We start from the raw sequence: 14,083 nt of genomic DNA, 5'->3' as shown, positions 1-14,083 counted from the left end.
TTCCGTCTCTGTCTAAGATTGAAAACTAAAAGTTTTACCACATTTGCTTCTGCGCATTTTAAAATTCAAACTGTTCCGAAACATTCGATAAATAACTTGTACCATTGAGGCTATCCCACTCTTTTCGCAATTATAAAAAAAATTATTGCAGTACCTCTTTAGTATTTATTACCAATATACAAATTAAAGTAAGTTGCGTGGGCGTGTTTCACAATTGAAGCATTAAGAGAATTCGTGTAAATCGGAAACAATTACAAAGCATCTGGTAACACTTGTTCTCGCTCAATCAAAGTAAAGAGAATCAATTCTCTACAAATTCCATTCTCTGATCTTACAGCTAGCTATCCAAATGATTACGTAATAATCATAATCAATTCGTGGCACGATGCACACCTGAATATAATTATGATATACTAATATATTTGTTAAAATACAAATAATCACTTTGGTCCATGTACATGTTAATTGTTTATAAAGACAAAGTAAATAATGGAACCATTCCTATTTCTGTATATATATGTCACAGGGTGAGAAAAATGTGCAGCCTGACCGGGACTCGAACCCGGGACCTTCGGAATACCGTACCGCGGCTCTACCGACTGAGCTATCCGGCCGCTTACACATCTTCTCCCCTAAATAGTGAACAGTTCTGAACCGTGACATACTCCCCTGCTATATTGAAATTCGTCCTCGAATTTCACAGAGTTACAGAGCAATGTAAATTAAACTCTGAGCTATATCAGTCACGGCCCCACGTTGGGCGCCAAATGTCACAGGGTGAGAAAAATGTGCAGCCTGACCGGGACTCGAACCCGGGACCCTCGGAACACCGTTCCGCGGCTCTACTGACTGAGCTATCCGGCCGCTTACACATCTTCTCCCCTAAATAGTGAACAGTTCTGAACCGTGACATACTCCCCTGCGATATTGAAATTCGTCCTCGAGTTACAGAGCAATGTAAATTAAACTCTGAGCTATATCAGTCACGGTCCCCCATACTGGCCACCAATGTCGTATGGTCCTTTTTCAGATGTATGAATGGTCTGTTTATGCCTGTAAGGACATAAAACATACGCCTTGAGAAATAAATAAACAAGATAAACAATTTCTGGCGCAAACCAAGAGAAATATTTATATCAAAGTGCGCATAATTTAAAATACAGTTCCGAAATACATAAACGATCAATGGAAATATGCATGATAATGAAACATAATGAATAGCAACAATTACCTGTAAGGACATAAAACATACGCCTTGATAAATAAATAAACAAGATAAACAATTTCTGGCGCAAACCAAGAGAAATATTTATATCAAAGTGCGCATGCGTGAGGTGGATTTTCCGGGAAGTTTGTAAAAACGGAGGCCCGGCATGCAAATTATGTCAGAATGAAATATGAGAAATTAGTTGTTATAATAAGATGATGAAATGGAATGATATAGGAATGATATGGGATAATGGATTGTATATCGGACTGTAAACAGACAAATACAAGAGATATATATACTATACAAATACAAAGACAAAATGATACATAAAAACGATATTCAAAAACACGAATATCGACCACATGACATATATATATATTTTAATATTTGTTATAGTTCATACTCCTTCGGAATTAATCGTAATCAATCAGTATTGTATCCTGTAACTTTATAAAAGTAGACATGTCATTTTATTGTCTCCACGCGTAAGCTAACTGCTTGATTTGAACAATCCAATATATCATTTCATAAAATTTAGGAACTTTCAAATGTACAATCAAACAATAACAGCTTGGAAACAAAATCAACAATGCTTGTCTTTTGGCCTTTTATGTACTTGAATGTATTTGACTGATCCAGATAAACCTGATACGAAATGATACGGAAATATTTTCAGAAGACTTTTGGCGTAAAACCCAAATCAAACAAACAAAACATTATAGGTGTTAAAATGCTTTATTATACACATTACACACTTTACTTATTTTTATTTTAATAATAAAAGCTGCAGTAATTATGAGGTGTTCAACATTCTATAATGAGGCAATGGAAGTAAAATCAATCGCTGACGTATTTTCCAATCTATGTTAGATCCAATGAGTGTTTCTTTTATTATTTAGACTGTCGTCATTTAGAAATAATTATGATAACAAGTAGCAGTTTTGTGGATAGTCCTTGCACTCACTCTAAACAGACGCTATACATACATTGTAATACTTCACAGTAAAAATATGAACATGGTACATGTATAATAGACTAGTTGGCTTTTAACTTTTATATTAAGTGTAGAACACAGAATCTAGACATATCCTATTTAATAGCTAAGTATTCTCCAGATATTTTTGATTGCTAATCATTTCAGTGAAAAGCTCTTTGACGATTAGTGTTAGAAGAGATATAAATGAAATATTAGCACCCTTATTAACATTCTTACTCGTATGCTGGCAACAAGACATACTTCAAGTGTGTTTGTAAAGTTACTTTAATGAAGGTCTCATTTAGTCCGTGTAAATATCGAGTGTTATTAAAAGTAATAGCTATATGTTTATTATTAAAGTGAAACATCAAAATACGATTAAAGTTAAACATTATAAAACATATATCTAAACACTTGATATCGCTCGGTCATCCAATAAAGAGTACAATTTTCTTCTTACATTTTTGAATTTGTTCTGAATAAAATTTAGATATCACAAAAAAAAAAAAACAACAACAGAACAAAAACAAAAAAAACAACAACGAACTGTTCATAAAAAGGTACTTCATTTTGTAATATATCTTTCACGAGATGTCGTTCAAGTAATATGAATGTCCAAAATCAGCTTGTTGTTTCGATTCACTGTTATAAAGTATTCTACATATGAAACGAATCTCTATTATACTAAAGGAATGTTAAATGTATTCTTGAAACATGCTTGAACATTTATTTAAGGCGTGTTCTGGATGTTGAAAGGATTACCAGCAGACATTATAAAAAATATAATCTCATCCATACGTGAATAGTCATCCAACATTTAGGTGCTTAAGTATACTTTCGATACTTTGTTAATATACATGTCATTGTTTTGGAAAAATATATGTATGAAAACTGAATAGGACCAAACAGGATGCAACTAAATATAACTATGCCTTTCTTCTAATCATGATCGCTATTCAGTACGAACTTATATGTTTACTAAAACGATACTTGGCTTTGTTAGGATTAATAGTTTAAATGCCCATTTTAGATATTAGCATGGATAGTTTTCTCTAGTACAATGATGTTTATTCAGTAAATATATGTAAATATATGTAAATCATTCGTCAGCCACGAAAATAAACCTGATTTTCCAGTCAGACAACTTAAAGAATTTGAATCGAATTAGAAAAGAAATATTGATAGCATAATTATATTGTAATTACTTGAAAACTGACAAGCTGTAATTTCTTTAATTTATTGTTTCTCCACAAGAAATACTAAACAATTAATTCATATAATTAGCAATCGTATACAATGTCTCACGTCTTTAAAAACTGTTATTGACATTATGCCCACTAAACAATTAATACCCCCTTACAATAACATTACCATAAAATCAATTTCATTTAATATGCTACAGCAATAAAATGTAATACATTTAAGCTTCATTTTCTCATTTTTCAATGAAATCAATTACCATCTTCAAAGATGTAGAACAATCAATAATGGGCAAAACTATAAATTCACTTATACTTTAAAACAAACAAAATTTATGAGGCTTGTCAGGTTTTACCTAATATATTAAACCTTCTTAGGCTTTGAACATCAAATTAGTTCATTCGAATAAAAATACATCGCTGAGGTCATACCTGTATTAAAGAGCCGCTTTAAAAGCATTATCAATAGAAATTAACAGCCTCTGAAAATACTGATTTTTCGGCAAAACTAATTGATGGTGCTCATAGATTTGAAAAGTCTGTTTTTTAAACAAACATATGCCTTGATCTTTTAACGCTAATTTTATGATTGTGTTGATTAGAAATCATCAGTACTAAGCTTCTCGGGTACCTTCCATCACCATTTAAAAACAAATCAAATGTTATCCTTCTTCTATCCTTATTTTCTTCTTTGAATTTTTACGTTAACATTTTAAAAATATATGAAGATATTATTTCATTAAATGGTTTTCTCTATTTCCCTTTCATTTCACCTCTTAAAATAGATAATGATAAATGTCAAGCTTTAAATCGTTTGTGTAGGCATTTAATAATCAATTATTTTCTGTCTATGAACTCATACGATTAAGTGTTTACGAATAATTATAGTAAGTGCTTGAAATACTCTAAACTAATTCCCCGTAAAAATAGTAAGAAAAATGAGAAAATGTGTTACCGATGATAAAAAAGAAGTAATTTATTTGGCTGAGAGCAACACTCTATTTTTATGTAATATAATGGGTTTTCCTTTATAATTCGGCGACTCGTGCAGAGAAAGAAATATTTTGATGGAAAATCAAAACTGAAAATAAAAATAATTTTCAATTCAATATCTTGTAGTAAGCGATGTCCTATTACCGGTATTTAATTTTTATTTCTCTTGTCGATTTTAAATAAAAGATAAACATGTGCCATGTATGAATATAATTAAAACGTCTTGTACTTATTCATGAATAGTTATAAAAATTAGTACAGACTATTATAGATATTCTTTAGGCTTATTGCTATTCACATATTTAAAACTTACTGTGTGTCATATTTGTATCGTGTTTGAAGGATAAAGGTAGATTGGTAGAATAATGCGGAGATTCAATGCATAAAACATGGCCAGGTATTTTACATTTGTTCTATTACATTTAAAATACTCCGTGCATAACAATGTTCAAGATAATGGACGAGACAACATGTATCATTATTGCGTGATTTTCCTGTTAAATCAATTTGTAAAAGACAGACATTTATCCTTTAAGCAAACAATTACTTGACCCAGTACCGGACATACACGCCTTTTAACGCCTTTTTCACCCCACCCTATTTGTTGTCTCAAATGGTGAAAAATTGCCTTATTTAAGTTGTGCTCCTTTCTGTTTTGGGGGGATTTGAAAAGGGGCGGTAATACCCCTCATCGCCAAGAACATTTTGGACCTGTGAGAGGCTAAAAATGACCCCAGGTCGATATTAAGGTAACGTGAAACCAACGCTGGAAAGCCTTTGACTCTATCTCAATCCATTGAGAATTTGAAGCACTTTAAAATCAATTTTGATGGAAAAAATCAACGCAAAATGGCGATTTTTGGCAATCTTGAGATGTCCACTGGTTGCCATGGTAACAGGAAATTTAAGACTGAGCATGACGATACTAAGGCAATGGTCCAGGCAACATTTGTGCCAAGTTTGATTAGTATTGAAGCAGTTTTTATAGTTTTATAGCAATTTGAACTTGTAGCGGGAGACTTTTAAATGAAAACATCCGTTTTTCTCAGAAGGCTCATGAGGTAATGGGTAAATGAAATATATTATAAAAAATCTACAAAATATCAATTTTTTTATATGACATTGTTGGGCCATGTTGACACATGGAAAAACGCGATTTCTGGTAATTTCAGGTATTTTCATCATTTTCTGTTAACCCATTACATGATATACACGATATTTTAAGCCTCCCCCCCCCCATTTGTTGTCTCAAATGGTGAATGGCCTTATTTAGGCCACCAACACTTGTTTTTCTTTGAGAAATGTTGCTTAAAAAAGTGACCACTTTTTTAGGCGCCGCCCCCCATCCAAAAGATACATCAGGGGATTGCCAGATTAATGGGGTGGGGTTGAAGGGGGCGGTAGTCCCCCTCATCGCCAAGGTCACCCTCATTGCCAAGAAAATTTTGGACTTGATAGAGGCTAAAAATGAACCCAGGTCGATAATAAGGTAACGTGTAACCAACGCTGAAAAGTCTTTGACTCTATCTCAATCCATTGAGAAGTTGCAGTACTTTGAAATCAATTTTGATTGAAAAAATCAACGCAAAATGGCGATTTTTGGCAATTTTGAGATGTCCCATCGTTGTCATGGTAACAGGAAATTTCAGACTGAGAACGTCGTTACAAAGGCAACATTTTTGCCAAGTTTGATTAGTATTGAGGCAGTTTTTATAGTTTTATAGCAATTTGAACTTGTAACGGGAGACTTTTCAATGAAAATAGCCGTTTTTCGCAAAATGCTCATGAAGTAATGGGTTAGGCTAATGGGCAAATTATGTAAACTGTAAGGTTGTTCCAGAAATTCTATTTATATGAATATTTACAACTTAGTCTATTACATACCATTGGAACTCAACTAAGCTGGTCAAAATGTATTTGTATACCATCCGTTTGCAATGTTTGCAGGTAATTTATATTTTAACAACGCGTATCCAATTTTTATGTTGTTTTTCTTGTGGCATTAAGATAATTAAAACTCAAAGTATGACCACAAGAAACAGAATTAAGTTTAATACAATTCGTATTAATTCGTTATTTTCCCTGTTATCCTTTTGTCACTGTTTTGGATATGTTAGTTTATACAAATTTGTGCAGAACAACTATGTTCTAAACAAAATTAAATGTGATATTTAAACGCTATTCATATCGTTTAAATTGACTTGTAATGTAAAAAGATGCAATTATCGTTCTTGGAAATTTAACGCTCATTAATGCAAAACAAGAGATCCTATGCAAACAATACTATACATACCATCCAAATACCCGTGCTTTCATATCAGCACATCCTTGCATACGAGGGATGATAAAAAATAAACCTGACTGTGGCTGTAATTTGAACAATTTTCAACCTTATACCACAATTAATCGGAAAGCAACCGATAAACTGATATCATATATAATGTGACAACGCAAATAGCTTGTCCGTAACAGCGAATCTTAAAACCATGGTAACGCATACCCGGCGCAGTGCGTAAATTTGCGCTGATGGCAGGCGCTTTATGATACGAATATATTACAATATGGCATATTTAGACTTAAAAATTCACTAAAACGTCATGCGTCATGTCTATGATGTTGTCAGAAAAAATGACGTCATTTAAACAACATTTGCCGTTACAGTCACAATTTTAATATCGCTTGTAGCAATAAGGTTTTTGTTCAAAATGGCGTCGTTCGAACGCATTGAAATACGAGCAATAATAAAATTTTGTCAAGAGGAAGGCGAAACACCATCTAAAACTTACAAAATGATATTGGATATCAAGGGAAAAGCCTCAGTGAGCCGCACACTAGTTTTTGACTGGCATAAAAGATTCAGAGAGGGTATGACAGAGATATCGGACAAGGAAGGACGAGGAAGAAAGACGAAAATTACAGGGACGTTGGTGACGTCAATCGCCGCGACGTTAGAAAAAGATAGGCGATTGACTGTGCGGGCTTTATCTTCAATGTTTGGCATTAGCTATGGGACGGTGCAGTCCATTTTAACTAAGGATTTAAAAATGAGAAAGGTTAGTACATTAGTATATTTTATTTTTTGAATGAAATTGTTAAAAACAAAATTGTTTTTTTATTGCTATCAATGTTTTTATGTTAGCATTTTGTTTACAAGCCACGTTCAAAATCGGGATTACTGTACGTGATATTTGTTTTAATAATATGAGAATTTTGGCCTAAGGCGCATGTTAATATTCTTTTACTTTCCCGTATGTATGATACATTATTATTCAGCAAAACTAAATTATAAAACATATCATGACTTTTTGCAGGTGCACGCACGCTGGGTCCCGTGACTTCTTCAAGACCACGAGAAGGCTCGTCGAGTACAAGATTCCCGGGAGTTTCTGCGCCGGGTAAAAAAGAGATGGTGATCATTTTCTAGGTCGCATAATTACAACAGACGAAACCTTGCTGTGGTTTTATGATCCGGAAACCAAGTCGCAGTCAGCTGTTTGGAAGTGGAGTACTTCACCACCACCAAAAAAGGCCCGCGTGTCAAAAAGCGGCGGCAAATACATGTTTATCATGTTTGCAGATATGCACGGAATGACCCTACAACACGCCGTCCCGAAGAATACCAGTGTTAACGCCGAATATTTTTGCAAGGTTTGTTAATTTATTGAATTGAAATTACATTACATTACATCAATGATAAATGCAGGGTATTTTATCATGTCTTTAAATTTATTGTAAATAAATCATGTCCAACAAAATGCGTAAATCTTCCTTATTTAATTTTATATTCCGAAGAAAAGTAAACTGATTAATAGAATATTTAAAATACATAAACTACATATCAATTACAATCGTATGCAATAAATCACAAATCACGGCTGAAATAAAATTTTACTAAATGAATGAAAAATGAATCTATCATTCTGCAGGTGCTCAGACGCGATCTAGTACATGCTCTTGAGAAGAAGCGACCCGGTGTGCAACTCGAACATTTCATCCTACATATGGATAACGCATCCTCCCATACAGCCGCAGCTACCGACCTAGAAGTAGCCGTGTTAGGTTTCACCCACCTTACTCGCCAGATCTCGCTCCTTTCGACTTCGCAATTTTTCCAGTAATTAAATCACAGTTGAAAGGACAGAAGTTCTCGTCGTTACACGAGCTCTCTACCGCCACCCAGACTATAACTAGGCAGTACGACACCACCTAGTACAAAGATATTTATAAACAATGGATCCATCGGCATCAACGATGTGTGGAACACGCAGGGGCGTACTTTGAGAAGGAGTAAGAAGTTGCGTAAAAGACACTAAACTTATGACGTCGTTAACGTCAAACTTTTGTAATATCTGGTGCGCCGGATCACTCTTCATGTACATACTACATACAGCATAACTTTGTTAAATGTTAATGTTTTATATTAATTATTTTTGTTTCATGTAGCGGATAGATTCCGCCTTATGTTGTGATTTTTAATTATGAAATGCATTAAAACGTTAATGAATCATATACAAAGTCCAGCTAATTTTTATCATCTCTCGTAGATTTACATATGGCGGGACAGATGTACCGATTTACCTATAGCAAAATAAAGTTTCATTTATAGCAATGGAAAATGCATAGGACAATTTGCGCTCATATTCTCTAACCACCAAAAAGTAAGCTGGGCCTAATTAAATGCTATATTAAGTTATTATTTCTCTTTTGTCTTCTGCCGTCTTTTTACTAGCCTTTGAATTGCAGTCCTGAGAGGAACGGCTTAAATATCCCCGGTATAGATATGGATCAACTATTCAGACTATTCAGATCATTAAATCTACAAACGTAATTAGCTTTCAAATTAAACTAAGTTATAAAATAAAAAAGTTATATAGCCTAAAGAGGTGTGAGTAATTCAGACACCGCAAAATTAAACATGTACTTGTTTGTTACTGAGTGCATGTAGCTATTTCTTCTTACAACTATACATTTACAAACGTTTCTGGCCACTCCACCGATGAAAATAGCAGAGTATAACACAACAGAAACACATTCTTTCCGTCTCTGTCTAAGGTTAAAAAATCAAAATTCGTCCACACTTGCTTTTGCGCAGTTTAAAATACAAACTGTTCCGAAACATTCGACAAATAACTTGTACCATTGAGGTTCTCCCACTCTTTTCCCAATTATAAAAAATAACTATTGCAATACATCTTAAGTATTTATTACCATAAATCATAATAATATTGTGTTTTTCTAATTAATATACAAATTAAAGTAAATTGTATGGGCGTGTTTCACAGTTGAAGCATTAAGAGAATTCGTGTAAATCGGAAACTGGAAACACCTGTTCCCGTTCAATCAAAGTAAAGAGAAACGGTTCTCTACAAATTCCAATCTCTTTTCTTAACAGCTATTCAAACGATTTAGTGATCAATTTGTGCCACAATGCACACCTAAGTTTATAATATGCTAATATATTGGTTCAAATAAAAGAAATCACTTTTTGCCCATGTGGTAATAAAGACAAAGTAAAAAAAGAACCAATCCCATTTCTGGAAATATGTAAATAATGTTTATTTTAGTTCATACTCCTTCGGAATTATTCGTAATCAATTAGTATTTGTACCTTGTATCTTTATAAAAGTAGACATGTCATGTTATAGTCTCCACGTGTTTATATCAGACGTAAGCTAACTTCTGAACAATCCAATATTTCATTTCATAAAATTTAGATCTTTCAAATGTACAATTAAACCATAACAGCTTGAAAACAAAGTCAGCAATGCTTGTCTTGTTGCCTTTTTTGTACTTGAATATATTTGACTGATCCAGAACAAGTACCTTCTAAACCTGAAACGAAATGTTGGATGTCAGAATCTCACGGAAATATATTTCAGATGACTTTTGGCCTGTATGATATGTTTATTTCCAGTTCATCATCTACAATTAAACCATAACAGCTTGAAAACAAAGTCAACAATGCTTGTCTTTTTGCCTTTTTTTGTACTTGAATATATTTGACTGATCCAGAAAAAGTACCTTCTAAACCTGAAACGAAATGTTGGATGTCAGAATCTCACGGAAATATTTTTCAGATGACTTTTGGCCTGTATGATATGTTTATTTCCAGTTCATCATCTACAATTAAACCATAACAGCTTGAAAACATAGTCATCATCTAAACCTTAAACATATTTATGCCGTGTAAATTTTAATCAATTGCAAATGTTCAATTGGTTTTTATTAACTTAAAACCTATAATTTAATTATATTAATAAGGGGCGTCTGTGGCCGAGTGTTTAAGGTCGTTGACTTCAAACCACTTGCCCCTCACCGCTGTGGGTTCGAATCCCGATAGGGACTTTGAATTCTTTCATGTGAGGAAGCTATCCAGCTAGCTTATGGAACGTCGGTGGTTCTACTCAGGTGCCCGTTCGTGCCTGCAATAATGCACGGAGGGGCACCTGAGGTCTTCCTCCACCAGTAAAAGCTGGAACGTCGCGATATGACCTATTCTGTGTCGATGTGACATAAAACCCAAAACAAACAAATAACTATGTTAAGGACTAATTGTAATCTAACAAACAACGCCAGTATGTTTGTCGACATGTTCAAACATTCAATAAGATTTTATTTCGTATTTAGATATTAACATGCCTTGAAATATAGATTTTATGTTCTTATATAAGACACCAAACAACTGAAACGAGACACGCAAAAATCAGTAAAAACAACACATTAATCCGTTCAACGTGTTTTTAATTGTTTTCTGATTGTTTTACTGTTTGATTTATTTTGCAATAACATTTCTTCGATGAAATAGGTGACAAATATAAGAAATGTGAAATTATATAAGACTTGATTCCCTGAATCGATACCTGCAAGTAATTTGTGACAACACAAGAAGTGTTATCAGCTTGATGTCTTAAATACTTATAATTATCTAGTCTGTCTTAAGTAGTTAAAACTAAAGATTTAATAAAAAATAAAAAAAACTCGTTTATTATTTAAATGTTGAACGGACATTAATCATAAATTCTACGGTATTTAATATAATTATAATTATTATAACAATATTGCTTTTTGTCACAGACACCAATCCATATACAAAATCTCATTAGAATCCTTATGTTGCATTTGCGCTTGTTCAAAACAATTGAATATACTTCATTCAAACACCAAATCTATTTTTTATCTTACACTGAAGTTTAAAACAAGTTCATCTTTACTTTCAGTTAATGTATTTATCGTTGCCTATTTGAAGTTTATATTGATGCACCTATTATTTTAAACTGTAAAACTGTGAATATAAATGTCCAATTGATCTGTGTGATTTCCAATTAAAACAATTAAAGCTATCAACTTATCATAATTATGAAGTATGCCTAATTTCTTATGATGTAGAGTAAAATGCATGTTCCATATTGTTGCATTATATTTATTCCATGCTCATAGTATAGGTGTAAAAATGCTGTATTATACACATTACATATTTTACTTATTTCTATTTAATAATAAAAGCTGCAGTAAATATGAGGTTTTCAACATTCTATAATGAGGCAATGGAAGGAAAAACAATTTATGTATTATATAATTATGCAAATAAAACAATTTTCAAACATCGAAGAATATGTAAAATGTGTACTGCAAATGTTTGTGCACATTATATTTAATCAATAAATTATATTCATTCATTCCTTATTGGAAAATTTGACTTAGAATTTATAGAAAATAAATTTCTAATTACCTCCCTTTATTTACATGAAATTTTAAATTCGGTTTTATCTTTATAAATAATGCTTATTGGAACTTACAATATTGACAAATCTTATTTTAAGCATCATGTTTATGAAATAAAACCATGAAAAAAATGTGTTACAGGATCTTTTAATCCAATGAGTGTTTTTGTTTTGTTTTGTTTTTTATTTAGAATGTCGTCATTTAGAAATAATTTTGAAAACGAGTAGCAATTTTGTGGATATTCCTTGCATAGAATTTTATCAATGGGGGTCATATGGTCTCACTCAAAATAGACGCTATACATAATAATTCACATAGAAATATGAAACATTGTACATGTATAATAGACTATTTTGCTTTTAACTTTATATTAAGTGTAGAACACAGAATCTAGACATATCCCATTTAAAAGCTAAGTATTCTTCAGACATTTTTTAATTCTAATCATTTCAAAGATAAAGCTCTTTGACGATTAGTGTTAGGAAAGATATATAAGTTAAACGGTATAAATGAAATATAGGCACCCTTATTTACATTCTTACTCGTATCCTGGCATCAAGACAAACTTCAAATGTGTTTGTAAAGTTACATCTAAACACTTGATATCGCTCGTCACCCAATTAAGAGTACACCTTTCTTCTTACATTTTTAAATTTGTTCTGAATAAAATTTAGATATCACACACAAAAAAAAAAACAACAACAACAAGGAACTATTTATAAAAAGGTATTTCTTTTTGTAATTTATCTTTCACCAGATGTCGTTCTAGTAAGATGAATGTGTTGCATGTAACAAAAAATAAAAATATTTTGATTAACCAATAATTGACTTCTCTGTAAATAAATATAACGTTTAAACTTCAATAATAATTTTGATTTCGTTTTAACCTAAATCATGCTACTCAAAAATAAGTATTTTACGATCATAGAATTTAATTTAAGCGATGCTCATAGCTACCGAATAGTACTTAATTATCTAACAAATTGATTTAACAATGCAAGATTCGAAAGCATGGCCTTGTTGGCATTAATGTGTCTACGTTTGTGGAACACTAAACAATTATTAAGTATCATTTTATCGCAATAAAACTTATAATTAAGGGGCAATATATAAATAAAATCCTTATGCGATATTTGTTATTGCTGACATAAGAAAATATAGTTCATTCAACAATAACAAGATTATATCTCCCTTGACACATCTCATCAGTCTACAGTAACTGTCATTTCATAAGGGATAAATTCTATTTAAAATTAGTGTCTGTCTTGTTTGGGTTTTTTAAAAAAAATTATTACTAGTATGCATATTTATGACCGACGAATATTGTATTTGTACATAACGTTACTTTAATAATTATTTTGATAATAAAGCATAACAATTATCATAAGAGATTTCATAAGTATATGTTTTTATCTTACATTAAACATTGAAAAACGTAATACAACTTATAATAGTGTAACATTTTTTTTGTTTTATTTTTCCGGGCATTATTTTTAACACTAGTCTAAATCTTGTTTAACTTAAAACAAATTCTTATTTATTGCTATACTTAGAAAAGTGTGAAGATGCAACATTATGATGTATGTCTTTAAAAGGTTGGCTACCCATGAAAATTTAGTCATGGTTTCAATTTAGGAAGAATATTAGAAATACATATTTGAGTAATGAAACTTATCTATCTGTCTTCAATTTAAGATTTAGATACAGTATATCGTTAATTACCTGAATTTTCGAATCGTGCATACTTACATTTACCATTCTATTTTATGAAGATCATATCCATGGTGTTACTTTTGGATTTCCTCCTATAGTCTCTTATCTAGTATATAACTATTTCAAAATTAAACCTAGTTGACGTCTAGACATATCCTACTCAGCTAATAGCTTAGTATTCTGCAAGCTTAAAGTATTTTTATTGATAAATCATTAAAATGATAAAGCAATTTGACGTTAAATGTTTAAATGCTAAAATTTAAAGAAATA

The 14,083-nt window shown here is 31.9% G+C and overlaps 1 protein-coding gene across 1 annotated transcript; it reads left to right on the top strand.

Moving 5' to 3' along the window:
• Positions 1-7,083: 7,083 nt before the first annotated feature.
• On the top strand, positions 7,084-8,437 carry LOC132725234 (protein GVQW3-like; the record flags this gene model as incomplete). Its single annotated transcript, XM_060710328.1, has 2 exons — positions 7,084-7,431; positions 8,305-8,437. Coding segments are annotated over exons 1-2 (481 nt in total), but the record flags the coding sequence as incomplete, so codon positions are not given.
• Between the last annotated feature and the right edge of the window lie 5,646 nt (positions 8,438-14,083).

This window comes from Ruditapes philippinarum, unplaced genomic scaffold (assembly GCF_026571515.1).
Source record: "Ruditapes philippinarum isolate M1 unplaced genomic scaffold, ASM2657151v2 ctg3638_1_1_1_1, whole genome shotgun sequence".
In the NCBI taxonomy this organism is placed as follows: domain Eukaryota; kingdom Metazoa; phylum Mollusca; class Bivalvia; order Venerida; family Veneridae; genus Ruditapes; species Ruditapes philippinarum.
Note: the sequence above shows the minus strand (reverse complement) of the source record. Positions and strands in the feature narration are given on the sequence as shown.